Source organism: Columba livia, chromosome 5, assembly GCF_036013475.1.
Source record: "Columba livia isolate bColLiv1 breed racing homer chromosome 5, bColLiv1.pat.W.v2, whole genome shotgun sequence".
Taxonomy (NCBI): Eukaryota; Metazoa; Chordata; class Aves; order Columbiformes; family Columbidae; genus Columba; species Columba livia.
This window is the reverse complement of record NC_088606.1, coordinates 41,360,529-41,387,055: the sequence shown is the minus strand read 5'-3', so window position 1 is coordinate 41,387,055 and position 26,527 is coordinate 41,360,529. Positions and strand designations below refer to the sequence as shown.

The 26,527-nt window shown below is 41.8% G+C and overlaps 2 protein-coding genes across 3 annotated transcripts in view; one reads left to right on the top strand and one right to left on the bottom strand.

Annotated features, from left to right (window-relative positions):
• Positions 1 to 607: 607 nt before the first annotated feature.
• Positions 608 to 9,992, bottom strand: NDUFAF1 (NADH:ubiquinone oxidoreductase complex assembly factor 1). Of its 2 annotated transcripts, XM_005502202.3 has the most exons (6): positions 9,567 to 9,992; positions 9,153 to 9,231; positions 6,873 to 7,485; positions 4,821 to 5,006; positions 3,510 to 3,584; positions 608 to 1,050 (listed from the first exon to the last, which is right to left on the bottom strand). In XM_005502202.3, the coding sequence occupies exons 3-6, from the start codon at positions 7,380 to 7,382 to the stop codon at positions 910 to 912; spliced, it is 912 nt and encodes a 303-aa protein (XP_005502259.1). In that variant the 5' UTR covers positions 7,383 to 7,485; positions 9,153 to 9,231; positions 9,567 to 9,992; the 3' UTR covers positions 608 to 909. The 2 variants fall into 2 exon arrangements, with proteins under 2 accessions (XP_005502259.1, XP_064920684.1); XM_065064612.1 differs by lacking the exon at positions 9,567 to 9,992 and having other exon boundaries at positions 9,153 to 9,422.
• A 36-nt stretch (positions 9,993 to 10,028) lies between these two features.
• The window catches only part of RTF1 (RTF1 homolog, Paf1/RNA polymerase II complex component), a 30,887-nt gene continuing 14,388 nt past the window's right edge, over positions 10,029 to 26,527 (top strand). Inside the window, exons 1-5 of the mRNA XM_005502204.3 lie at positions 10,029 to 10,225; positions 13,070 to 13,180; positions 21,328 to 21,475; positions 22,874 to 23,078; positions 25,175 to 25,289. Of these exons, the coding sequence (XP_005502261.1) occupies positions 10,148 to 10,225; positions 13,070 to 13,180; positions 21,328 to 21,475; positions 22,874 to 23,078; positions 25,175 to 25,289 (657 nt within the window). The 5' untranslated portion in view covers positions 10,029 to 10,147. The remainder of the gene's footprint in view (positions 10,226 to 13,069; positions 13,181 to 21,327; positions 21,476 to 22,873; positions 23,079 to 25,174; positions 25,290 to 26,527) is intronic.

Here is a 26,527-nt window from a genome sequence, read left to right as displayed (position 1 = left end):
TTTGTGACATTCAGCACTTGTTCTTTAAAATGTTTCCCAGCTTACTGGAAATCAGACTTTTCTGAAAAAGGGAAGTATTGAGCTTCAGTGCCACCAGCTGAGGCTGTGACTTCTTGCAGTACACCAGAGTTAAGCTAATAGCACACAGCAGAAAAGCATGATCTGACCTGCCCTCTAATGGTGCTCATCAGGCTGAGCTGTGCCTCTTCAGGGAGTAGAGAGATTGGTGGGGGTATGCCCCCCCTCTTGGAGCATTGCTTCTTTTCAACAGCCTTAGCTCTGTGAAGCTGTAGGGCTATCAGCAGCAGCTCTAGGGAAAAGCTAAGCCTACTGCATAGCTGCTCTTTCACTTTTGGCAGTGGCAGCTTTTTCTTTTTTTAGTTATTCAGAGAAGCCAGAGCTAAAGGTTAAAATAGTCTGGCCTTTTCCACTTCTCAGGCTGCTCTGAGTAAATTTCAGTGGCTGAGTCACACCACAGCACCATTCCTCAGGGTATTAATTCCCATCCTACTTTTTCAAGTTTAAAATTAGCAGATGTGTTTTACAGCTAGTCTACAAACCATATACTGTAGAAAATGAAATTGTCATACAAAAAAGAACTACACCATGCTCATGAAGTACCTTTATTTCTGTAAAGGTCAGGGCAGAAGCCAAAGCTTAGTCAACAGTTCCTACTTTGTAGGAGTGTACTGCAAGTCTCAGGCTCTGTCCCAGTCCATGTATGTGTAGTATCTCCAGGATTCTGTGTTTGGTGGCTTGAAGATGGCAATGGTGTCACTCTAGTCAGATCACTACAGTCAACACTTCATGCACTTACCTCAATGTTTACATAGAATCTTCAAGTTGTTACAAGTCACATGGTAAAGTGTTTTATTACAATGAACCAAGCATCTGAAGAACCAGTCCAACTTAGACTCGAGGATTCTTTTCATACATTTCATAGGCAAATTCTTCTGTATGAGCTCTATCATTTAGCAAGCCAATAAAATCAATCTCCAGCTGGAATGGACCATCTACTTTATCTCCAATGGTGAAGCCAAGGGTACTAACCTAATTAAAAGATACCTATATTAGAACAGTATTTATGTTACAGTAAAACAATTCTATCTACTATTTCCACATTTTACAAACAACTTATGGTCATCCACTGTTTACAGTGGTATTTGTTTAAAGTGCAGTGTTATTTCTGAAAGCTTGAACACTACTACATTTTTGATACAGACCCTAGCAGAAACTACTTCCCATTTGCCTTTCTACCACAGTGTTGAGCCCTTTATTAGAAATAGCTGAGGCAACACTCTAATTTCTATCCTTCAAGGTCTGTGTAGTGCCAGTTTCATTATGATTCTGCATATAAACATATTTTCATAGAGTCTGTTACAATTCTTATGTGAGTAGCAAACACAAAGTAATTAAGGATGGAAGTGAACTTTTATTCTAGATTGTCATACACTGGGTATAGGGGGAAAGCGCACCAAAACAGATGTTTTAGAAAGGCATGAAACTTTGTAACTGAGTTTTATATTAAGGCAAATTCTTGGCTGCTGTTTCCCAACTCAAATAATGTTCTTATAAGAATGTTCCTCATTCCTCTCCCATAATGTTCTCCACTATTCCTTTTTTTTTTTTTTTAAATATAATTATGATTCTGGCTGATAAAGTCCATACAAACTCAGGTGGCTCAGGCATGTTTCCTATCAGCCTGTGGCTTGCCTGAAAGCTCTCCCAGTTCTTAACAATCACCCTTCAGAGACTCCAGCAGCTCTTGAACCAGCTGTGCCACCAGTGCTAGAGCCACCAGTGCCACACCACCTGTTAAGCTCCAGCTGCTTCCAAGCCCTGCTACAAGTGCAGGTCTGAGCTGTACCCACAATTTTACAGAGCGCTGCACTTACAGGAAAGTAATGCCCAGGATGTGTCAGACAAAGTTAAATAATTGGAGGCTGAGGCTAAATATATGTCCTAAGTGTATGCTAAATAAATAATAGAACAAAGCTAAAGAAGTTAAATGCACTAACGTGACTCTCAGATCATTCCAATGTTTTAAATGCTGTTTCTTCCCCCGAAGCAAGCTCCTACAATCAGCCCCTTGGCTTGTGGAGCCTGGAGAACCTTTAAAGCTCTATCTTTCTGGTTCATACTGACTACAGGAGTCACCTAAACTCTCTGCTCTGAAGAATCCATTCCTTTGCAAGCCCTAGATACACTGGCTATTTCCTGCCTTTTTATTCTGGTTTAACACCTTTCCTGGCTCCTGGGAAAACACATAATAGTACCATGAGGGACCAAGACATTTTATCCGATTTGTTTAATTGCCTTCACACTGCTTTCCCTATTTTTAGGTTTCTTTAAAATACATTTGTAAAACTACACTCTGTATTATATACAAGTGCATAATTTCTACTATGAAATACTAAGTGTAAGATAACAAAGAAAGAAAATGAATGCTTACATCAGTGGAGGATGCTTACATCAGTATCATTTTGTCCCTTCAACTCCTCATAAATATTTTTTAAACACCCCATATACAACTTTATGTTCTCATTTACCATTTTTTAATGACTGTATATTCCAAATCCGGATAAATTCTTCAGTGTGTATTTAAATATAGGCTTTTTATAACAGCTTTATTCCAGGAAGCTTGTTTTTTCTTCCTCCTTAGTATCTTTCATACTTGCTTTCTACAGCTTCAACTTGTTTTAAAACAGACTGGCAGCATGAAAACAATCACTCAATTGCCCTATTTTATTTTTTTTTTCATTAACGCAATCAGGAACTGAATGTAGCACTCCAGGTGACTAATATTGATTCAAGTAATGGGCCCTTTATTTTCTCCACATATGTACTGCTAACATTGTTTTCCTTTTGGTAGTCATTGAGTATTAAGCGGCCCTCAATTACATACAGGAGGGTCACTGAAATCTAAAAGAAAAAAAAGACACAGAAACAACTTTTTCCAACAGGTCTCCTCCACTAAATCAGTGAATTAGTCTACTTATTTGTAGAAACAAAATTAAAAATGCTCAACACATTTACTTAATGCTGCCTATAAATACACCAGTTTACTGCTCACCATTAAGGTCACCGATACAGTATATCCTCAAATAAAATCTCAAAATATTATATCCCTTACAGTCTTCTGTTAGGAAGGAAGTTTATGATACTTTTATTACTTTGGACAGCACTGTGCCAGCTGGCACTTCAGATTTTAGTCACTTTGATTACACCTAAAAAAAAAAAAATCATTCTTTGAAAGGCTGCATAAGTTGTGAGTTGTTTCTTGGTTTTCTAAATCTCTTAAAAATATTTTTGGAGCTACTTTGAAGTAAACTAGCACTGCTATCACAAAGTAGGATAATTTAAAGGCAAAACCACAAGAATAAGTACCCTTATAACACAAAGAGGCCCTTTAATTTCAAATCCATAAACATTAAAGGATTTGTAAATTATCTATATAATCAAAATATAATCTTAAAGGATATTTCAGATAAAACCTATAGAAAACTTGCCTTGTCTAGCCAGATAGGATGTTGGTCATCCTGGATTCTTCCCCGACTGGAGAGAAAGAATTTGGAGAACGGAATCTGAGAGGAAAAACCAAACCAGGCTTTAGTGTCACCAGTACATAGAATAAAAAAATAAAGAAAACCCTCCCTTAGCACATTAAATCTGGTACCAGCACTAGCTGGGTACATAGAACTGGCACAGAGAAATGGGCCACATTAACCCTTTCATTGACCACTGGCAGCCACTTCCAGCCTCACACTGTTCTGTGGAGGCTGTTTGTAGCTGTTGTGCAGGATCATTACCCTGTTAGGATACAATGAAAAGCTGCAGCACAGAAAGCAGTTGTTCACATCTACAACAGAACCTTCCAGTAATTTGTCAGCATAAAACAGAAGTTAATGAAGAGTCTAAAGTCTAGCATGCATGTATATTGACAGCTCATCTATACACACGCTGTGTCTTTCACAGTGCAAACTTCATAGAGACATAGATACTCTAGCAAAGCAGTTCAGAATAATGTAAAAATGGCTTTGAATGCAGTGGGAGCAAGAAAGAGGAGGGGCTGTGATAAGAGGTAGGACACAGGAGGGTTGGCAGGTATGGATTAGGGGAAATCATACAAGCCAGCAATGACTCTCTGCTTTTCATCCTCCTGACTCCTCAGCCATGAAACGGTGAGCTGCTCTCATATGACTGGAGAACAATATTATGAAGCACTGAACAGCAATTCATAAGGACATACAAACCTCCTTAATGTTGTCATCAGCGAATTACAAAAGTTCCCCAAGTTTCATCAGAAAAGAGCTGAAACTCCCACTTCTTACAAATACTTTGCGTCACAGATTCAAAGGCCATAAACGACAAACTACATCTTCGAGTCTCTAACCAACTCTAGCAAGTCAGCAGGTTAAGCAAATCCTGTCACAGGGTACAAATCCTACACCAACCTCCATCACGTTGTATTACAGATAAAACAGTTATCACAGAACATTCCTGACAACACCTGCTAAGCTTCAATCGCTGTATCCATTTGATTACTCTAGCAAGAGCTAACAGCAGATCTTAAAGTGAAAGTATGGTGGATAAAATCTTTTAACACAACTGACGCAGTGTGCCCTCCCACAATCCAGTGACTGACAGTTTTGGGAACTCCCAAGCTAAATGCAGGTCTGTTGTGTAAGTACAGGTAAGAGAGACATTGCTGAATGGACAACAAAACCACCAAACTATGACTGTTGAAAGAATTTCCTTCCACAGAGCTGTGGCCAGGACCCCCAGCCAGCCTCCTTAGTTTGAAAGACTCCTTAGTTCACCTTTATCTCCTCCCAGTACGGGCCTCCTCGGGTGAACATGAAGTAGTTGTAGAGGTCATCCTTTTGATGAGAGAAGTAAGGGTCTGTATAAATGTTTATCATCCAAGGTCTGCCATCTCCACGGACACGTAAATACAGACTGTTGAAGTTTGACCAGTCATAGTACTTCTTCCTAAAAAAAGATCCCTACAAATCATTAATAAATACAATTATTCCTCACTGACAGGGGGAAATTGCCATTATGAAGAACAGAGCACTATTGCTTTGATCAGCACCCTCACTACTATGACAATGTCTAGTGCAATATAGTGAAAACTGGGTTGCTCTTTTATCATACCAGCTGCTGATCTCACTGAATTTCCTTCAGCACTGTATTCGAGCCTACAAACTGCAGTATTGCCGCTCTGAAGGCTCACGCTCTAATAATAAACCACAATCTTTTAACTGTCAGAAACCAGATCTCCTTCCCCACCAGGCAAGTACACAAACCCTAGAGTGATGGATCACTAGTTATGTAACTCATTAAGTTTAACATTCTGTGGTGAGTACTACCTTATTCAGAGGTGATTACAAGAAACTGAAGAAGTGGGATAATTTTTTAATTAACTTCCCTGTTGAAGGCTGACATAAGCACTGGAAGCATTTAATGTTTCCCAACACTTTTTGTCATTAACTGTGCATAATGGTATGGATTGAAAGTGTATCTAATTCTCAACCGCATTTTTTCCTAAATATCTTAGAAGTCCAAGTGTTGCGATTCACATATAGGAAGATCAAAGAGTCTTCAGAGAGTTACACTGAGGTCACTTGGAGTGATGGGGGGGCAGGGGTCGGGGCTATTCTTGGCCAGAATTGCTTAAACCAGGTCAGAATTAGCACAAAAAAAGTCATAAGTTTCCCTGTTATCTTACTGCACTACTACGGTTACCTACCAACTGTCCTACCAATTCATCTTACAAGTAATAGGAGGAGTAGATCATTAATACATTAATACAATGGCTGTGGCTACTTGATTTTATGGTTTTGCCAGTTTTGAGCCTTTTTTCTTAAATAAAAAAGAGCCTTTGTATCTATGTTTTCACCCTCTGATTTCAAACTGCAATATAAAGCTGGACTGCTACACTCCTCTACTTCAGAATTAGGAGGTGAAAGTTTGAGTCACATCTGCACGAGTCAGCAGCAGTCCTGGGAATTTAACTCAGGTGAAATGCAACATATTGTTCCGTTGCCCTCACCCAGTGTCACCACTTTAATCCGTATTTATCTGCCTCTCATTTGCCCATTGATTTTGCTTGCTCATGTTCTCTGCTCTTCAAGTTTCTGGCCCAGAACAGATCTTACCTGTGTACTTGTGCCAAGTCACAGACAACAAAATGGACTAAAAAGTTAAGCATTTTATACACTGGATCAAAATATTCCCTTGCTTCTAAAGGTGCTTAAAAATAAGGGTGGAAACAAGAAGTATCAATAATAAGAACATCCCCTTCTGGTTCTGTTTTGCTCAATTCTGAGCTTATCAAAGATTTGTGTCTTGCTTTCTCTGATGTACAATAGGAGTCAGACCGTTAAAAATAAATTTCAAAACATTATTTTCTGTTCCTGTGAGAAAAAAGATGAGCACATTCACCTAAACCAAGTTTGATAAACAGGCCAAGTAAAAGCCCAGAAAATTTGTCCTTATGACGCATCCAATTGACTTCAAATTTAGACAGACATCTATTTTAATCATACCAATTTTTGATATAAAGGCTCCTTCATTTGCAAGGAGGCTGCAAACAGGGCTGTCTTAATGAGTGGATGCCCTATTGTGCATAAGTAAATGATCAAACATACATCATTCCTTCTTTAAGAAAGGAAAACAAAATCCAAGAAAAAGTTGAAGTTCCTTCCAGGTCAAAGGATACAGCAGCAATTACATCCGTGAAGGAATATCTCATACTCCTGGAAGCGATCCGCTTCAACCACTGTAAATAACAGCCCACTACTTGTCACTGGGATCACACACTATCTGATTAAATAACAGAAATTATGCAAACACGAAGCTGTACTTACCATGGGCGGTTTCGCTCTCATACTGCAATATCCGCTGTATTGCGTCTCCCCATCACGAGGCACTTCTGTATTGAGGGTTCCATAGAGCAGAGCAGCCTGGTTATTCCTGCCCAACTGGAGGTAAACTTCACTTTTGCCTCCAATCTCCACATCAGAGGAAATAACCCATTTATTCAAATCTTCTTGGCTCCGAAACTCCCACACCACCTTTGTCTGTTCCAACAGGTACTGATCCAATCGATGGCCTCCAGGCCCTACTAAGTAATCCTTGGTCTCCTTCTTCAGCATGCTTAGCTGAGTCTTTAAGACATCAAAGCCCTTCTTAAAACTGAAATCAATATCTTGCCAAGACATTTTTTTCTCAGGCTGTGACCCTGGCCTCCTGTAGCTGCTATACGATTTTGACACAGAATCGCTGAGGAGAGGTCCAAGTAAGGGGTGCAAAACTTTGTGCCTGTAGCATCTACCACGTAAGTAAGCACTGCTCAGCAACGTAGTAGTCAGAGCCATCACGGTAAACTTGAAGAGTTCACTTCCAGTAAGGCAACTAACAGGTTTGAAATTAATTTAACAATACCAATATCCAGAGGAAGTTACCGTAGTTTATCTCCACCTTTAATGAAAGGGAATATATTAAAAAAAAAAACAAAACACAACAACACGTATAGGATGCCTGTAAAACTGTTTAATTTTTAAAACAGATATTAACTAGAAATCTAAGCCATTGGAAAGAGGAATAAAAAATAACATCAAGTATGACACTTTCTCAGACTTGTAGTTTACTTAATGGTTTGTAGAAACCCCTCCACCAGGATGCAAAATACCCATGTATATAAGAAAAGATAAGTAAAATACTTCAAATAAAACTGAAAATAGAAAAAAGCAATTCCTGTTCATCCCCTTCACTGTAAGTTTAGGTATTATGAGCAACACCAGCAAAAAACAACCTCAAGAAGAATGTTTCTAAAAGATGGCATCTATACAACTATAAAGTATTATCCCCTGCAAGAAAATCACAAATTGACAACAGGTAGACCCTGCTGCCATATGGACCAGAATGACAATCTCATCTGACATGACAGATGACAAGACTTCAGATATGAAGTCCTACAGCAGCCATAATACATGTTTCTTTCATAAGTCACAGAATCACAGAATGTTATGGACTGGAAAGGACCTCGGAAGATCATCTAGTTCAATCCCCCTGCCGGAGCAGCCACCAGACCCTTGACCCCTCTGCTCATCTGGTTTAAGATTAGAGGTTTGAAAAGACCAAAGGATTTAACAAGAAAGACTGAAATTCAACAGGCTTTTGTGGTTATTTTTTGTTTTTTAAGTTTTGGGGAAAAAAAAAATCTAAAAATCTTTTTTTCACTTCTCTCTGCATCACTGCAAGTAAGAAGAATTGTGCCACTCCATTATTCTCTAATTTGTAACGGAGAGCCTTAATGTTCAATACTTCTTACAAAGGCTATTATCTCCGATGCATAAGATTAAACAGACTAGTTGCCTGGTTTGTTGGTTTGGTTTTGGGTTGTTGGTTTTGTTTGTTTGTTTTTCACAGAATAAATTGTAAAATTATGTCAAATCAGTTCATCATCTCTGAGCTTTTAAGAATGTAGCAAACCAAAACAAACTTATGGAAGTGCCATACTGGACCATTCAGCCTATTAAATTCCTCTAAGAATTTTTTAATTAAATTTTTATTGGAAGGCCCACATAACTCAGTTACAAACTCCCACAGAGCACCAGTAGGATAGTCCTTTTTCCATGGTTTAAACACCTTCATTCCCTCTTTCTCCTGCAACATGACCTGACATGCAGATGCTTGCTTTACACACCGTAACACCTTATCAGCAAACTAGTCTTCATCTTTAAACAGCTGTAGTGATAGCACTTGCAAACCATCTTACTGCACTCTGTCACCCAAACACAATATACATAAACAGATAATAACCTGTATTAGCCAACACTGCGGAGAGACTCGTGGTGAGCGCCACTCTCTTCCCTACACGCCACATACCTCCCATAACTCATGGTGAAACTCACTCCTATTATTCTCATACTCCAATTTAAGTTATCCACCGTAGACTAAAACCACATTGGAAGAACTCACATTTTCTGTCACACGCTCAGCAAGGAAGCAAGTCCCAAAAAAGCAAACCCACGCGCAAGGTGCCAATGCCCCCTGGAACAGAGATGCAGCACGCACCATGACAGCAGGGACAGCGTCAACGTGACCGGCCGCTGCTGGCAAACCTGCCCCAAACCAACACATACCTCGTAGAACAGGAAAGGCACAGAAAAGCTGCGGCCCGCGGTCAGGCTGAATCCCGCTCGGCAGTCTCGTCCTTGTTCCCTCGAAGTACCAAAAAAGAGAAAATGGGAAATTCTAATAGACGTTACTTCTGCATGGTTTTTGACCCCACGCACCGTTTTACCAGCACGCCGATTTAACGCTGGCGCCGATTCACCGCGCCGCAGTTACCGAACCTAGGCTGCCGGCTGCCAGCCGCGGCCCCGCCGGCACCTCACCGCCCCGCAGCGCCCAGATCCCGCCCGCCTTCCCCGAGCCCGGAGGGCAGAGGCGAGGCCGGGACGCGGCGACAGGCGGCAGCGGCTTCTCTGCAAAAGCGGCCGCCTCGACACCCCTCACTCCCTGACCGCCACCCGCGCCCTAAGGCGCCGCCTCACCTTCCCGCCGTTACCGGGGGTCCCACCGCTTCCGGCCCGGCGGGGGAACACACACCGCGGCACTCAGGTTCCGCCAACGGTAGCCATGGAGCTCCCACCCTCACCGACGGCGGAGGCGAAATCTTCCCTTCGCTCTGCGGGCGTAGAGAAGCTGCTATACTACGCCGAGCGGCTTACTCGCAAATATCTTTGCGTTTAGAGGCTGAGGGGGGAGACGCCTGTTTGTGAGGGACACATAACGGGATAGCTCGAATAAACGCTGATGGGGGCCGATAAACCGCTCTCAGCATGGGGCCGGCGCCCGTAAGGGCAAGTAAGGGGAGTAGAGAGGGACGAGGAGCACACAGCTCCCTCCGCTGCCGCTGCCACCTCCTCCTCCTCCTCCTCCTCGCCCCTCTCCCCTCACGGCTGCTGGCCCCGCCCCCCTTCCCGCCCCGGCGCGCTGCGCATGCGCGGTGCCCTTTGTGTACCGGTCGGGCGGGCGGCGCGGGGCAGGCCGGGCCGCTGTGAGCGCCGCGCCGCCGCCGCCGTCGGCGCCGGGGTGGGGAGGGAGGGGGGAAAAAAAAAAAGCCGGCCCCGCCATGGTGAAGAAGCGGAAAGGCCGCGTCCTTATCGACTCCGATACCGAGGATAGCGGTAGTGAAGAGAACCTAGATCAGGTGCGCGGGGAGGCCCAGCCCGGACGCGGGGCCTGGGATCCCCAGCCCGCGTAGGGCTCGGCGCCGCCATCCCCCTCGTTCCCTCACTCCCGCCTGGGCGCCGCGCGCCGCCGTCGCTCCCCTCAGACCCACGGGGACTCCCGCGGCCTCTGTGCAGAGAGCCCGCTCCCCTCCGGCGGGTCCCCGGCCTGCCCGTGGCAGGCGGCCCGCGTTGGCGGGCTTTGGGGGCTCTTTGCAGCGGGCCCGGTGGTTGCAGGAGGGCGGCACTCGGAGGGGCGATGCTCCGGGGCGGTTTGGCCCTGAGGAGGGAGGAGCGGGGCCCGGCTGCCGGGGGTCGTCACCCCTGGGGCAGCGGGGGTAGAAGCCCGAAGGGCTGGACAACTTCTCTGTGCTGGTTTCTCACGCGGGGAGAGCAGCGTGTCAGGTCCCTGCCCCCCGCCGGCCCAGGGAGCCCTTCGGGGCAGGCGGCTCCAGAAGGGGCGGTTAATGCGTGTGTAATGCGCTCTCCTCAGTCTTGGCGACTGAGCTGGAGGAGCTCTCTTGATGGGAAACTGCAAAGAGCTAGGAGCCTGTAGGTGCAACAAGGGGAACTGTTTATTTATCAGGGCATCTCCTGGGACTGGAAGTGCAGGGGTGTTGTGGAGTCTCCTACCCTGGAGACATTCAAGATCCACCTGGACACATTCCTGTGTAGCCTCATCTAAGTGTTCCTGCTCCGGCAGGGGGATTGGACTAGGTGATCTCTTGAGGTCCCTTCCAGTCCCTAACATTCTGTGGTTCTGTCTGGCACCAGTTTAACCCTGTCAGGGCTGCAAAGGGGACATCTTCCTCTGTGGAGGAGGCTGCTTTCAAAGACTCATCTTTTGGTGTTGCTAGGTGTTGATGATGTGATTCAAATGGTACATAAAGACATTGTAGGTCAAGTGTGTTGCAGCTTGTATGGTAGTGCTGGGGAGAGGTTTGGTTGGTTAACTATGCTGAAGCCTACAGGTCTGGTGTAATTTACATGCTGGACCTTCAGAGTTTTTAATACCAAAGCTGTTGCTGTGTTGCAATAAAAAGCCTTCCCAAACACTCAAAAATAATTTTGCAGCTTGGCGCTTCAGAAAGATCAGAGGCTCCGTTACACAAGTATACTGGAGCAGAGTATGCCCTGATCTTGCATGCCTCTAGAGTCCTTAGAGCTGCCAACACTCACCGCTCATACATTAGTTTGGTAGTTTCTTCAGAGCTTGAAAATAGAAGGAGTTGGACTAGCTCTAGCACAGATCAGGCACTCAGAGTGATGGTGGTAGGAATAACTGCATGGTTCTGCATCTGTTCCATCATTCCTTGGAAGAATGCACCTGTAGCTGACCAATAGGTGCTTCTGCCTCCACTGAGCTGTTTGTAGCAACTATAACAGCAGGGATATGTATGCGCAGGGATAAAGATTAGGTAGCAGGGAAGCAGTGTATTTGTTGTGTGCTTTAAGGATGAGAGTATGCTGAGGCCCCTGTAGGTTCAATGTTTGACAGCTTCCCTTGGCAATCTAGGCTTGTTGAATCAAAGGAGTAGAAGTCTTACTAATATAGTATCTTGGAAAAAAGAATGAGGAAAGAAAGAAAGAAAGAAAATTGCTTGGCATAAAAATAGTGGTAAATACGCCAAGATACCATCCAGGAAGGTAATCTGGCTTGAAGGACTACTTAGAGACAGTTGAGAGAGAGAAATTCTGGAAAAGATTGTAGAAAACATTAGGAGCTAAAGAGAATCGTTGATTGTACAAATGTGCTCTGATGATATTGCATGCCTTCTTCAGAGCAAGGTTTGTAAAATGCCCTTACTAATGGAAGGTTTCTTTGTTGATAACTAGTCTGGCCCATCCATTTCTGCACTGTTTATGTTCTCATTTGAGGTACTAAATTGTAATCCATTTGCTGTGGAGATAATCTTCCAGTTGTAAAGCTGATGCAAACCAATCTAGTATTGGCTTCCCAAGACTGCAGAATTTGGTATGACTGTATTTCTACTCATAGCTGAGGTTCATCAGCCCCAGAGCAATGTTTTTAAGAATAAGTTATGTGTCACAGACTACAAAGACAGTAATGCAGCTTCCGAAATGTTTGTTTTATGATACCACTTCTATGATCTGAACAAGCTATGAACAGCAGATGATGAGATTATTTGAGAGCCATTTAGTTCTTTGTGCTGGTATGTGTTGCCTTTGCAAATGCTTCCTTTGGAGAAACAGCTCTACTTAGTTTCACAGACTTTATGCTCAGTGCCTGATCTGTGTCCATCCAAAGCTTTAATTGCATTCTGTGGTATGTAGGGACAGTGAAAAGGAATTGAACAAGCTGACTAAATATTGTCAGACATGACATTGTGATACTGTGTGATACTGTGAGGCCTGAAGTATTTCCCTTTTGAAGTGTATAATTGCAAACATCTATTTTGCTTGGAAGAAGGAGGTGCTCTCTAGTGGCATTTGGCTTTTGGGGTTAGTGCTACAGATTGTAGTTAGGATGTTTTTGAATTATTACCTAGTCCAAATAAAACAGACCTGGACATGTCTCTGAAAATAATTTGTCTTATGTCATTTATACTAAGAAAGTAATGGTAGTTGTGTTTACTACTTCTAGCTTGTTATCCTCAAAATCCGTTTGTAGTATCCTGTTGTATTAAAATTGTGTGTGTGTATATGTATTTATGAAACACAAGCAGACTTTGTTCTTTAATCAGTGGGAATAATCATATTACTGGAATATGCTCAGGTGTCACAGAGAAGGTGCATGTACAGTGACCTGGGTTGGTAAAACTAATTATGACATTTTAAAATAAATGTTTTATTTTTCACACCAGGAGCTCTTGTCATTGGCCAAACGGAAACGCAGTGACTCAGAAGAAAAGGAGCCACCCGTGAGCAAACCTACAGCATCTTCAGACTCTGAGACGTCAGACAGTGACGATGAGGTGAGTTGTCGTATTGTCAGTGAACTTACTATGGGTTATTTGTCTGATGCTACCTAAGCAGCGAAAGTGTATTTGTCATGCAGTATATTTAGCCTGTTGACTTCATAAAGCGGGACTGGCCATCCATGACACAGATGGATACGCGTTAAGCCCAGAAGATGTATAATCAAATATTTTTTTTCTTGTAATTAATATGCTTTGAATTGTAACTCCATACAAAAATAGTCTGAAGGTCTGTAGAAAAGGTGACTGCGTGTTTAATCCCATGTTCATGTGGTCTGAATGGTCTGGTTATCTGCCTACTTAAAACTAGTGTTTTTCCTGTGTAGTGCTTGTGATTGAAGTAGCTGTGAAGCTGCTAAACCTGGACTCTGCATTCAAGGGAGGGAGGTTTTCAGCTTCAGAAAAGAGCTTCCTTCCCCAGAGAGGAAAAGGGTCAAGGCTGGGGATACTATTTTACAGGTGGTAAAACTGTTCTGTTTAGCTACTTTGATTCTCCGGGAACTCTTCTCTGAACTAGCTTGTCAGGTCATTTGAACATGCAACAGAGTATGTTTTTATAGACAGTTTTGAAGAAAGCCAGGCAAGGAAGAATTTAGAATTACTTTGTCCTGGGATTTTGTCAATTTCTTGTACAGCAGTTCTTACCTGCTAGATTTGGTTTTATTGTTTGTTCTCGTACTACATTGTAAAACTGGTTAAAATCTCTGCTTTCATCTATAAATGAAAATTGAAATCAACTTACGAAAACAGAGGAACTGACAAACAGGTCAGTCAGATATTTGAATAAAAACATTTTCTTGAAAGGTTACAGATAACTTTTGCAAGCTTCCCATGCAATTTAGAGAGGTTCTTTATTAATTCTTAAAAATTTAACAGGGAGCTGTTTGGCGTGGCTTTTGCTGAAAGTACAGGAAGGATTATTCACTGTGACAACTTGAAGACCAATAGGGTAGGCAAATGATAAACTATTAGCTGTTAAGTCTTTGGTAGTGTAGCAGAGTTCTTCCAGTAAGTGTAAAGAACATGTGGTTTAGTTTTCTTTCTGAGACATTTTTTAAATAAATATGCTTGGAACTCTACTTCAATCCTGTTCTTTAAAAAATAAATAATAAAAAGACTCTCATATCTAATATATGCTTAAAATATAAGGAGAGAGAAAATTATGAATGGACTAGATATTAGGTTTGATATTGGGTGACTGCTCTGTTTGTCACTGTGTGTTCTGATCTGCTGGCATGCAGCTTATTTATTCTAAGCTGTGTGGAGACCAGCTTGTCTGGAAAAGTAGACTTAAGTGTGGAGAGCAATGATGAAATTTTCTATCTGTTTTATCTAGAATATGACATATTTGCACAGACCTTGTAGATGGCAGTAGTTATCTTTGCACTATGAGCATTTGATACTTTCTAATCTGTGTCATTTCTAATTGATACTATGTTCTTTCTGACCTCCATGCAGCAAGAGGGAAAAGATTTAGAGAGGAGGTAATTAGGACATTTGCTTCTATTCCTGTGCCTGAAATATGCATTTGGAACTGCTGCTTGTCACAGCAGGGGGAGACAGGCTGAAGTTATGACGGTTCTGCTTCTGCCAGTCGTTCAGTTCTGTGCATCCCTAGGCTTGACTACACTACTGCTCAAACAACTGCAGTTTGATCAGTGTTCTTGTGGTTAGTTTGACCTTTGCTCAACCTTGAGTGCTGGGAGAGGGGGTCTAGATGTTGAAATTGTCTTACTGGTCTTCCTGCAAGATGAGGACCTTGAGGCAAAAGCATGGAAACTGTTGCCCTGGGCAAATGAGCTTAATCATACCCATTTGTTTCCATGCAGGTTTTGTAGTGTGTAGATCCTGTGTGATTCCTGACAAGTGCTAAATGTTATGGGATTGTCACTATGTCCTGTGTACAGGAAAGGAGCCTCAAGCTCTGCCTCAGAGTCTAACACTGCATTCTGCCTTTTTCAAAAGGAGGGAAGTTTGGGGAGCATTGGGAAGAGAAGGACAATGTATTTTTGAATTATAGAGTAACAGCATGTACAAATCATGCCACAGTGGTGCCCAAGGGATTTCAGTAGATCTTTAATGATATATTTTATGTGCCTTTCTGAGAATGTGCTTCTGTGAAAGCTCATAGCCACAGCGGGTGTTCATGGTGTAGATGCTGGGTTCTGTAACATTTTAAGTACCTGTGTGGGCTGAATCAAATTACCCAGCCAAGGGACTGAAGATGAGTTGCAGGCAATGAAATAGGAAGGATGCTCTGAGCAGTCTTCTGGTGGGTCTGTGGAACACGCATGACTCAATTAAATATGAACTGTTGTTCTGACAACTAATAAATAGCAATGACTGCAGGGCTTTGCAATAAAAAGTACCATCTTCACAAAGAGATGTACTAAGCTGGATACAGATGTGGAGACAGACAGTTCCTTTAGCTGTGGAGCGATGTGTGGCCATGACTACCCAAGAGCTCACCATCCCATGAAACCAGTTTGGTGTTAGCCAAGTTACTGGTGGGGCTAGAGGTATCTCCTTTTGCCATACATTTTTCAGGCCTAAGAGATTTGAAATGGGCTGTACTTCAGTCTTCCTATACACAGCCATATAGGCAGTATGCTTTGTAATTTTGACTTTCCTTAGAGGCAGTTTCCTTTAGCTGTTAAAGAGAAGAATAGTAAAGCTTTTCTTAAAGAGGAGAGATGCTGTTACTCTTCCCACACCCAAGAAAGTGCAAGTGCAGATCTGGATAGCTCAGGCTAATTGTATGGAGGCTGGCATGTCCAAAGATGTAATGTGAACCAGTTGTGGACAAAACAGGTATAAAAGTTGGTCTCCAAGTAGGTTCTTTAAATTGCAAACTAGCATGGGGATAAATCAGGTCCCCCGAAGTTACACGGTATGAGAGTCTACACGAGTTCTGAAGTGGAGAAAGTTGCTCCGGAAGTATACATTCAATTCCAGTACCTCCATGAGTCTGATTTTATTTAAATTTTTTTCACTGAATGAAATTTTCCTTTGTACCCAGGGAGCAGTTTTTGGTGACAACAATTCGGTTATAAGGTACTATCTAGTGTCTAGAGAAGTTATTAAACTTTTGTTAGTCTGGATTATGCTTGCTGGCTGGTGATGCTACAGCTATGCAAGACGCTTGTTGACTAAGTGCTTTATAGCTATTGCCATCTCCAGCAGTTTGGCCCAGGCTTCTGAAATAAAACATTGCAGGTTTTCAGAGCCAGTACCATGCCCAAGTTTGTTTTGATTACAGAGAGTGTGTCTTCATTGCCATTTGGTAACTACCATCTCAATGTTGAATGTTGTCACTCAGAGGTTCTTGCCATTTTTCAACACATGGACCCCTCAAAGTACTGTTAGAACAAATTTTAACTTGCTGCTTAAACTGAATTTCAACCTACTATAGGTAGTTTTTTTGTTGTTGTTTTTTGTTTTGTTTTTTTTGTTTGTTTGTTTGTTTTTGTTGTTTTTTTTTTCAGTTACCTTTCTATGAGCTCTTTTGAGCTGTACTCAGAAGATGAGGGTGGATCAGGTGTCTGGTGATATTTTGGTCCGTGAAGCCTTCTTTTTCAGCCGTTTCCTGGGAAAGCCCCTTTTGTGGCTTTAGAAGGTGTTTGTTTATCTCCTTTTCATTTTGTTATTGACACCTTCAGTCTCCTTATGTCTAAAATGGTCCTTTAAGTTTTCTAATTGTTAGTCTTGTCATTGTGAAAGTGTTTGATACATCTGAATGGCAAGTGCAGACTTCAAAAAGCAAGAAAGGTAACAGGCTTTTTATTTACTAGTTAAACAGTAGTGATAGGTAAGATTTTCTTCCTTGAAGCTCTTGGAGTGCTGTCTCAAGAGTTCTGGCTTTGAGAAACCCTGAAGACAGTAAATGCTGCCTTATCTTCATATCCGCACTGCCTGCTGTTGTCTTCAGACAGGCTGAAACTGCAGTTTTGATGACTTGCCTGGAGGGCTGCCTTTTGTTTCCCTATATGAATGGAGGAGAATGGATGAAAGTTTATAAACTGGGCTAATGTTATGTACCTTGGCACTCTTAAGCTGTCATGTTGTCATGGCATTTAAGTTTATGTGGCCTAGGAAAGGAGCACATTGGTAAGGGACTGGTTTTGCTTTGATATTGTGGCTTGTAATTTTGCCTTTTGCTTATAAAAGCCCTATCTAGGAGGGAAGGATATGGCAAGGAGAGGCTGGTAACCTTGCTTTTGCATCTCTGTTTGGTGTGATGTAAAAAAAACCCAAACAAACAAACAAACACACAAAACAAACAAACGAACAAACAAAAAACAAACAAAAAACACAAAAAACCACACAAAACAAACAAAAAAACAAACAAAAACCAACCAAAAAGCAGGGAGAATACCTATTTGCAAAATAAAATCTGTGAATAACATGTTTAGGTACTGCGAGAATAGAAGAAAACAGTGACTGTCTGAGCAGTGAGGGTAAGACAATTAGTATGCTTACTGCACTCTCAGAGATCACTTTTTTCTTAGGTTTTTTTTTTTTTTTTTTCTCCTCAATCTCATTTCATCTCCCTAGTGGAAATATGTTCCAGGTTTGCTGAGCTAAAAATGGTTTTCTTCAGTCATTTTGTGTGTTTGCTTTTGTAGAAGCTGACTTCTAAATCTGGCTGATTTCTAATGTGTTAGGTTTCTTTTTTTTTGGGGGGGGGGGGAGGAGGGGTGAGGGCATTGGTGTTTGTTTTGTTTTGTTGGGTTTTTTGTTATTGGCAGCCCATTCTGGGTATGATGGCTTAAGTTGGACTTGGGGGAAACATGCGAACTAGTAGCACTGTGAACCTTTGAAGCAAGAGGAAAAATTGAAATGCTCTTCTGGCTACTTCCTGTGAATGAACCATAAAGCTCTCTTGTGTGACAGTACTAAACAATAAGCAGAAAGCCATGTGGCAGCTTACTTCTGCATGAGTTTACTAACTTGCTGTGTCTGGAACCATGGAGGGTTCCAGATGGTGGCTGAGGAGGAAGGAGTAAATTAAGGGGCTGTTTAGAGAAGATGTTATAGTCATGGAAAGTGTGTGAGAAGTGTTGACTGGCTCTGCCTGACTGGACATGGAAAAGGGAACCTGGAGAAGCTGCAGCAGAGGACAGATTTTGGAAAATACGGTTATCGTTTGCTGTTTGAGGTGCGTGGGGATGAGGGAAAGAGAACAAACATTTCTGACTATACCTGTGTGTGCATTTTTACTTGATGTTATGTGCAGACATGTTGTTTCCTTTCTGATCTCCACGGGTGAGCTAAAGCATGAGGAAGGGGCTCAAGACTCTGGTTGGGACTGCAGGTTGCCGTGGCTTTCCAGCATTGTCTCCCCCTCTCTCCTTGCACCAGACCTGCTAAGAAGACCTCTGTTAGGTCTTCCTTTGGTGTAAGAAGAAATGTGATGTTGGCTAGTCTCTCTCTGAACAGTACAAAATGGTCATTCAGTGTCCAAATGACAGCTGATGGTCCCTGAGCCTGCAGAGCAATCTGTGAGCCTGGAAGAGCCTCATGCTGACTATGTCCTGGTTTTGATGATTTATTTGTGCTTAAGGCTTGTTCAAACCACTGTATTGTCCTGTAGTGGTACCAAGAATGACCAGGCATTTATGAGAGATTGGGGTAGCTGAATAACCCCTGAAGCACCTGAGTTGGATGAGGAAGAATTTGTCTTCATGACAGCACTGAAACCGGAAGGTGAAAAGCAGTTATTATGGCTTAAAAGATATAGAGGTCACTTGCATAAACAAAAATGAGACCAAGTGTAATGTCCAGCGGTACCTAAAAAAAACAAAGCAAAATTTCCTAGTTTAGGACAGATTTTTTTAATTACCTTTTCGTTGTTGCTCGAGAGGTTGTCACACAGCTTTCTCTTCAGTCCCATCTTCCCTGACCCAGGTTTTTTCCACAATTCTGCTTGTGAATCAAAGGTTGAGAACAGTGATCTGTAATGTAGGTGTCTACAGCTATTAAACATTTTATTACCAGCTGAAGTCCTGCTGGTTTTGTCTGATCTTAACTTCTTTCATCCTGGCATGACCTCTCAAGGTCTTGATATAACTGTGGTGTATACTATGGCTTTCTCTGTGCTTCTTTGCTATACAGCATGCTGATGTAAGGTATAATTCAGTGTTAGAACGTGGAAAAGAAGTGGCAGAGCTCTGGGCAGGAGGCACCTCTGCATCCCTGGTTCCGGGGGCTCTGCTGGTCTCTGCTAAATGCTCGGTTTCACTTTGTCACTGTTGTGTTTTCACTGGTGTGCTGGCAGTAGGTGAGCTCTTAAACAAATAGCAAAAATGCACTTTTCTGTGATACCTAGGAGGTGAGTCCTTAACATTAAGGTTTGAGCAGGTTCAGACAGAATAGAAGCTTGTTCTTAACTCATTTACATGGACATAGTTAACCAGGAATATTATTAGACAGCAGTATTGAAACATTGAACAAGTAAAACCTTAATGTGTAAGCCAATAAAGACTTCAGTGCAAGCACAGGCTGATACAGAGTCAGATGCTTTCTGTGCAGTTTCTCATCTGTCCTATAGACCATAACAGACTGGGCTAACTGCATGGGGCATGGACTGCAATTGGAGGCTCACCACTAAAGAGCTGTACTTTTACCTCAGGAGAGAAAACTTCTGCCTGGCCTTTGACAGATACTTTTGAATATACGGGTGGTAATATGGAAGGTACAAAGCTGGATGTGAGAGCAATCAAAACCTAGGAAATTCTAAAGATATTAGCAGATATCAGGTAGGAGCTTTTAAGTACTCCATTGAGTTTAATTTAGAGTATTTGAACGCCAGGGTTCTCTGAAGATGGTTCCTAATCAGGCAGAAGTCATCATCAAATTTGATGGAATTATTACTGCCTGCAGGAATGGACTTAATTTGTACCCCAGAAAGGGTTGTTTGGGTGAGAAGCCTGAAGTTTGTGTGCACCTGAAGTCAAATCTAGTTTTCCGGTTGGAATAGTTCTGAGCACAGTATCTCCATTATGAAATAAGTGTTTGCTCATTTGAGTTAGGCATATATTTTTTAGTAGACTGCGTGCTTGAACAGGGGGTGATGTGCATGAAGGCTGAGTAATGTACAAGTATTAAGAGGATAACAGTCCAAATATATGTATTTATTTAGAGAGAAACTGTCTTACGCATGAAGGTCTTGCGCCTGGGGAGGTGAGGTGGTGAAGTGGAAAATATTGTAAAGCCTTAAAATAATACACAGGCAATCATTATCAGTTCTGTTCTGTGGCTTTACACGGGACAATGCAAAAATGCTAATAAGCAATCACACTCTAAATACTAGCTAAATACTTCTCCTGGGATGTTGGGATTTAAGTTGTTACCTGTCTGTGTGGTGGTGTAAGTCCTGTACATGGAAAGTGCAGTCTAAGTAAATTGAGGGTATGATGTTAAGAGAAAATTAAAATTAAGACTTGACATTTGAGGGGATTTTTCCAGACCTCTGCAATTCCGATTCTATTCTACTTATGTACATAGATGCAGGCAGTGGCATTACTGTCTCTGAGCGAGTACGCTATTGTTTTGTTGCATAAAAATGCACATGCCATGTACTCCTGGTAGAACTGAGATGCTGGAAAGACTGTCATGTGTAATTGGTGTGCCTTCAAGAAATCTAAAATCTGCCGTTGAATTAACTAGTTTTGTAAACACATCTCTTGCTTTTTCTGTTTAAGAGTAGTAAACTGAAGCTAAGCTTTACAAATGCAGTTGGACAGTAGTTTAAAATTATTTTACTGGCGAATATTGCAGACTCTGAAGTCTTCATTGTTTTTGAAAGAACTATCCCACCAATTGTTGTCTTGCACTGATAACCGATATTTTTTATTAAGAAATAGCCCGAAACAACCACAAAACATTCCAGCCCACCAAGCCCAAAAAACCTTGTAAAATGTTTAAACGTTTTCATTTAATAAATTTCATATTGGCTTCCTTTATTTTTTTTTTTTTTTTTTTTTTTTTTTTTTTTTTTTTTTTTTTTCCCAAACCTTGTATGATTGTTTTGTTGCTGTCAGGTATTAGGCTGTTTCTCAGTTGTTTTAACTCCAGTGTTTTGTGTGAGGGGAAAAAAGTGATGTTTGTGTCTCATGATCCCTTTCTTGGTTCTTTCCTTGCAGTGGACTGTTGGAGGTTCTAAAAACAAAAAAAAGGGAAAAGCGAGTAAGGCAGAGAAGAAAGGAGCCATGAAGAAACAGATGAACAAAGCTGCCTCTTCAGGCAGCTCAGATAAAGACAGCTCAGCTGAGAGCTCAGCACCTGAAGAGGGTAAGATAACACATGTGCCTCTGTTTACAGTGTAATTCCCAGTGAAGTTACCCGTTTGTGCACACTGAAGAGTAATATGTAGACGGTGCTGTTAAAGACTGCCTTCAAAGAGTTCCTTTGTGTAACCAGTACTCTGGATGACTATTAAACTTGCCCTGGCTTGAAGTGCATGTAATTCAGTATAGCATTGCTGTAGGCACTCCATTACAAATGCAACGAGTACTGTTTCAACTGAAGAAAGTATGGCATGTTTCATTACTTGATTTTCTCCTGGAAAATTATTTTCTTCCTTCGAGCATGTCCCATCTGCAGTGTGGGTAACACTTGCTTTTATTTCCATTGATGTATTTTCCCTTCACAAACTTCTTGTGATGACAAAAGGAGAGGTGTGTAGTGTTGTGTGATTGTAAATAGGATCTCACCTTGCATGCATTTTCTCTGAATTGGAATTCTTGCACATTTATAGTGACATGGAAGAAGAAAAATCATTACTGTAACTTCATCAGAACTTTTTTACATGAATATTGAATCTGTTCCAATGCTGGGCAAACTTCTTGTGTTCTTTCCTGTTTTCATCATGCCTATGGAGGTTTGCAGGTTGTGATTTCAGTTGATACTAAAAAAAGTTAAGAAAGAATAGGAAGGAGCCTACAGTTTTAAGTATATTCAGCACAGCAGAGGCAGACAAAGCATGAAATGACTGAACCTTTATGAATCGGTGCACACAAATCAAGGTTTTCCATGATGTAAGCTTGCAATGCTGGAAGTTTCCAGAATTACTGAGAGGAGAATGAAAGTCAAAGAAAGAATCCTAATGTCTGCTTTTGTGATTTGCTGTAACATAGTCAATTAGGTGAAATAATCAAAGCACTTGGACTTAGATCAAGTTTAAAGGTGGTGTTACCCAATATTTTTGGGGAACCAGCTGTTCCCTAAGCCCATGTGTAACTGGGAGGGCTTGTTACAGTAATGGAGCTAGCATCACGCCCTTGCCAGTCTTGAGGGTAGTGTGTTCCAACTTTATCTTGTGATGTGACAATTTGTAGTGTTGCAGTCTTCAAATAACGAATTTTGTTTCTTTGAGTTGCTATAATGAGGAGTATTGGTGGCAGATAACAGCGGCATTTGAGGTGTTTTTTTTGTTTGTTCTCCTGAGAACTTTTTCTTATAACCCAATTTGTTTTTACATGTAGTACCACTCATTTTATAATTTTTTAGCATGCGTATCTTACAGTAATAAAGTATTTACTCCTGGGTTTAGTTTACATTATATGTATGCTTTTAGTAGAGTGGAAGAGGAGTGTAAAATTCATTCTTGATATCCTTTGCTAACATGCTACAATGAAGTGTTTGGGCTCTGCCCAAAGTGAATCTCACTGCTGTGTGTTCTTGTTTCAGGAGAAGTCTCTGACTCGGAAAGCAACAGCTCCTCATCTAGCTCAGATTCAGATTCTTCCTCTGAAGATGAGGAATTCCATGATGGCTATGGAGAAGATCTTATGGGAGATGAAGAAGACAGAGCTCGACTGGAACAAATGACAGAAAAGGAGAGAGAACAGGAGCTGTTTAACCGGATAGAGAAGAGAGAAGTGCTAAAGAGAAGGTGAATTTCATATCTGTTGATGTTTGGTAGCAAATTCATTATAGGCTGTGTGGAGAAATGTTAACCATGCTCTCATGTTTGGGATCCAAGCACTGAGCACTATAAAGTGAATTAAGTCTTTGCATAAACGATCCTTGGAGCTAGTTGAGAAGCGCGCCACAGGAATTCTGCATATTCTTGTAAAAGTCAGTTTCTCAAAGTTTCTCAGCTGTTGAATACATGTGGTTCTGTCAGCTACTGTTGTAGCCATAGTACTACTTTGCACACTGGATGCCAGGCTGTCAGAAGGACTGCTTTCTCTTCTGTCTTTTTTGTATTAGCTGTCACATGTTGATACTTTGGAAAAAAGCAAATGAAGTGTAAGATGTGTATGAGGTGCTGTAATTTTTCAGAAAACAGTGGGGAAGTACAGAGCAGTGTTAGGGTTGCCTCTATATGCATGTGAAGCTGCTTGGGGTCCTAATAGAAGAGAGATACTGAAATAATGAGGAGTGGTGTTGTATCTGTCATTCATGGATTTCTACATTAGTTGATGTGGGTTGGTTTGTTACTGTAACACTGTCCTGTCAGGCGGCTTTCTAGTAGTAAAGGTATTTTTCTTGTCATGTGTCTAACAGAAACATTTAGCATGTGTGGGTCAAGTTTTCTCCAGTCTCTTCCATCTTCAGTGACCTCTCTTTTCTCACTTACTGACAAATTTCTCTAGAGGACTGACATGCGTTGAGTAAATCCTGTCAATACAAACTGCTGTCAGACTGTCTATTTGTCCAAGCCACAGTTAGAGCACTGCCTGTCTGTGGTGTTAATACTACTTTCAGTGTCTTCTATAGTTTGCTGTTCTCCTCAAAGGGATCAAAATGAGTGAAAGACCTGGATTTAGATCAGATGGAAGGACACCATATTTTAAATCTCTTTCACTGTTTCATGGTAACTGAATGTCTGTCTTTTAGAATGAATGCTGGAGAATACTTGATAAAAACAAGCTGAACAATCTAAGCTTGAGTTACTGTTTCAATATTAAACGGGTTTATCCTGTTTTATGGAAAGGTGTTGGCAGGTAGAACTAAGGGGGTGGTGGTGAGGGGTAGTTATTTAACTTCATGGTAAGCTGAATCTTTTGAAATGCTGTCTTGTTCTTTGTGTGTACATTGTGCTGTGAGTTTATTTGGTTACAAGTGACATTGCATGTGATACAATGCCTGTGCCCTGTGTGTTATACTTCATATTAAAGTCATAAAGGGCAACAAGCTCATCAGGCACTTCAGCTTCTTGTCTACAAAATCCAGGTGTAAAGGACTGAAGAAAAATGGACTGTGTAATATGGATGTGGATAACACATCTTGAATTTCAGTTTTTGGAAGTTAAATAATTTTTTTTTCTTGTGTTTGTCCATATGCACCCTTCACTAAAGCATTGACCAGTCTATAGTGCAGTGGAATCTCAGTCACAGGACAATTCCAGCGAAATCACTATTCTTCTGAATACAGTGGCTGAAAATAAGATTTCAGGGTGACATATTTCCTGAAAGTAGCAATGGAAGTGCCTAAATTGGACTGCAGAAACTACTCGAGTCTAACTGGAATGTAGCTGCTGAAGGAGGACTCACTGGGACTTCTTTGCAGTTGTTCTTATTACAGACCAGTGCTGGTAGAAAGGTGGAGTTTAAGCATAAAAAAGTTAGCATTACAGTGGCTTTAAACAACCAAATTTTTCAGCTGTTGAGATTCAAATGATGTGAAATAGCCAATTGTTTTTAGAGTTGGAGGCAGCATGCAATGGTCACTACACTGGGCAAAGATGAAGGTGGAGTAAGGACAGATTTCTGGGGAACAGCCATTCCCGTGTGATCTCCTCAGCCCTTTAGGTTAGCTCTCTGTAAGCCTGCACTTTTCTGTGCTTCACCTTATTTTCCTTGAAGAAGGTAGGGGATGGGAATAGGGGACAGGATAGCATTAAAGGGTTATCTGTCTGGGGCAAGCAGTGGACGTGCTTCTTACAGCCTACTAACAAGTTAAGCCAAGATAGCATGTGATGGGTACTTTGCTCACTCAGGTGGAGAGCATTCTTTCATACATTGTTTTGATTTCTGCTACTAGATTTGAAATCAAGAAGAAACTAAAAACAGCAAAAAAGAAGGAAAAGAAAGAGAAAAAGAAAAAGCAAGAGGAAGAGCAGGAGAAGAAAAAACTCACACAGATCCAGGAATCCCAGGTAGGAAGTGGAACTGTCCTTAGTAATAAACCCTTTTCCCTTGGCAATAGGAGATAGGATGCTCCTTCTCTCTGCCCCTCATGTTTTTCCTTAATGTCAAACAGTGTGATAAGCAGGTCAGAATTTAGTTCATTTATATGTTCAAGTTATCTTTAGCCTTTCCAGTTCATTTAAAGAAATTAACATATTTGGCCTTCTGAGTGGTGCACTGGTAACTCTTTTTAATGAAAAATGCAAGGTTGCAGCAATATCTAGAGCTGCTGTGATAGTCCTCCCATATGAGAACAGGAAAGCAACCTTTTACAATTCCTTTAGCCAAACTTATGTCATTCAGTCTGAAACATTACATACATGGTCTTTCTTGCAAGTGAAAGTTTGAAAGAGCGAGCCAGAAACTGCTCAGCTGTTGTCTTAATTATTTTGCATGCACATGCAATGGAAAGAATGCTTAGTTTCTGCTGGTGGGGGTGTGAATAAAAAGTGTGAATGCTAGGAGGAGCAGAAGTAGTACTATAGTTTTTTCCACCTCCAGTAGAAAGAGGATAGTACCAGTTTTGGGGGTGAGGCCTCTGTAATTGAACTGTAGTTTCGAATCACAGAAGGTTAGGGCTTGGAAGGGACCTCAGAAGATCATCTAGTCCAATCCCCTTGCCAGAGCAGGAACAGCTAGATGAGGTTGCACAGGAATGTGTCCAAGCGGGTTTTGAATGTCTCCAGAGGAGGAGACTCCGCAACCTCCCTGGGCAGCCTGTTCCAGTGTTCTGTTACCCTCACTGAGAAGAAGTTTCTTCTCAAATTTAAGTGGAACCTCTTGTGTTCCAGATTGAGCCCATTACCCCTTGTCCTACCATTGGCTGTCACTGAGAAGAGCCTGGCTCCATCTTCATGACACTCACCCTTTATATATTTGTAAACATTCATGAGGTCACCCCTCAGTCTCTTCTTCTCCAAGGCTAAAGAGCCCCAGCTCCCTCAGCCTTTCCTCACAGGGGAGATGCTCCACTCCCTTCATCATCTTTGTTGCCCTGCGCTGGACTCTCTCCAGCAGTTCCCTGTCCTTCTTGAACTGAGGGGCCCAGAACTGGACACAATATTCCAGATGTGGTCTCACCAGGGCAGAGTAGAGGGGAAGGAGAACGTCTCTAGACCTACTAACCACAGTGCTTCTAATACACCCCAGGATGCCATTGGCTCATGGTCATCCTGCTGTCCACCAGGACCCCCAGGTCCCTTTCCCC

Excerpts from the sequence above, each read along its gene's own strand:
- NDUFAF1 (XM_005502202.3), bottom strand. The coding sequence starts at position 7,382 with ATGGCTCTGACTACTACGTTGCTGAGCAGTGCTTACTTACGTGGTAGA. Across the intron at positions 5,007-6,872 it reads TGAGAGCGAAACCGCCCATG|GGATCTTTTTTTAGGAAGAA; the intron begins GTAAGTACAGCT and ends AATGATTTGTAG. Across the intron at positions 3,585-4,820 it reads CGTACTGGGAGGAGATAAAG|ATTCCGTTCTCCAAATTCTT; the intron begins GTGAACTAAGGA and ends TTTTCCTCTCAG.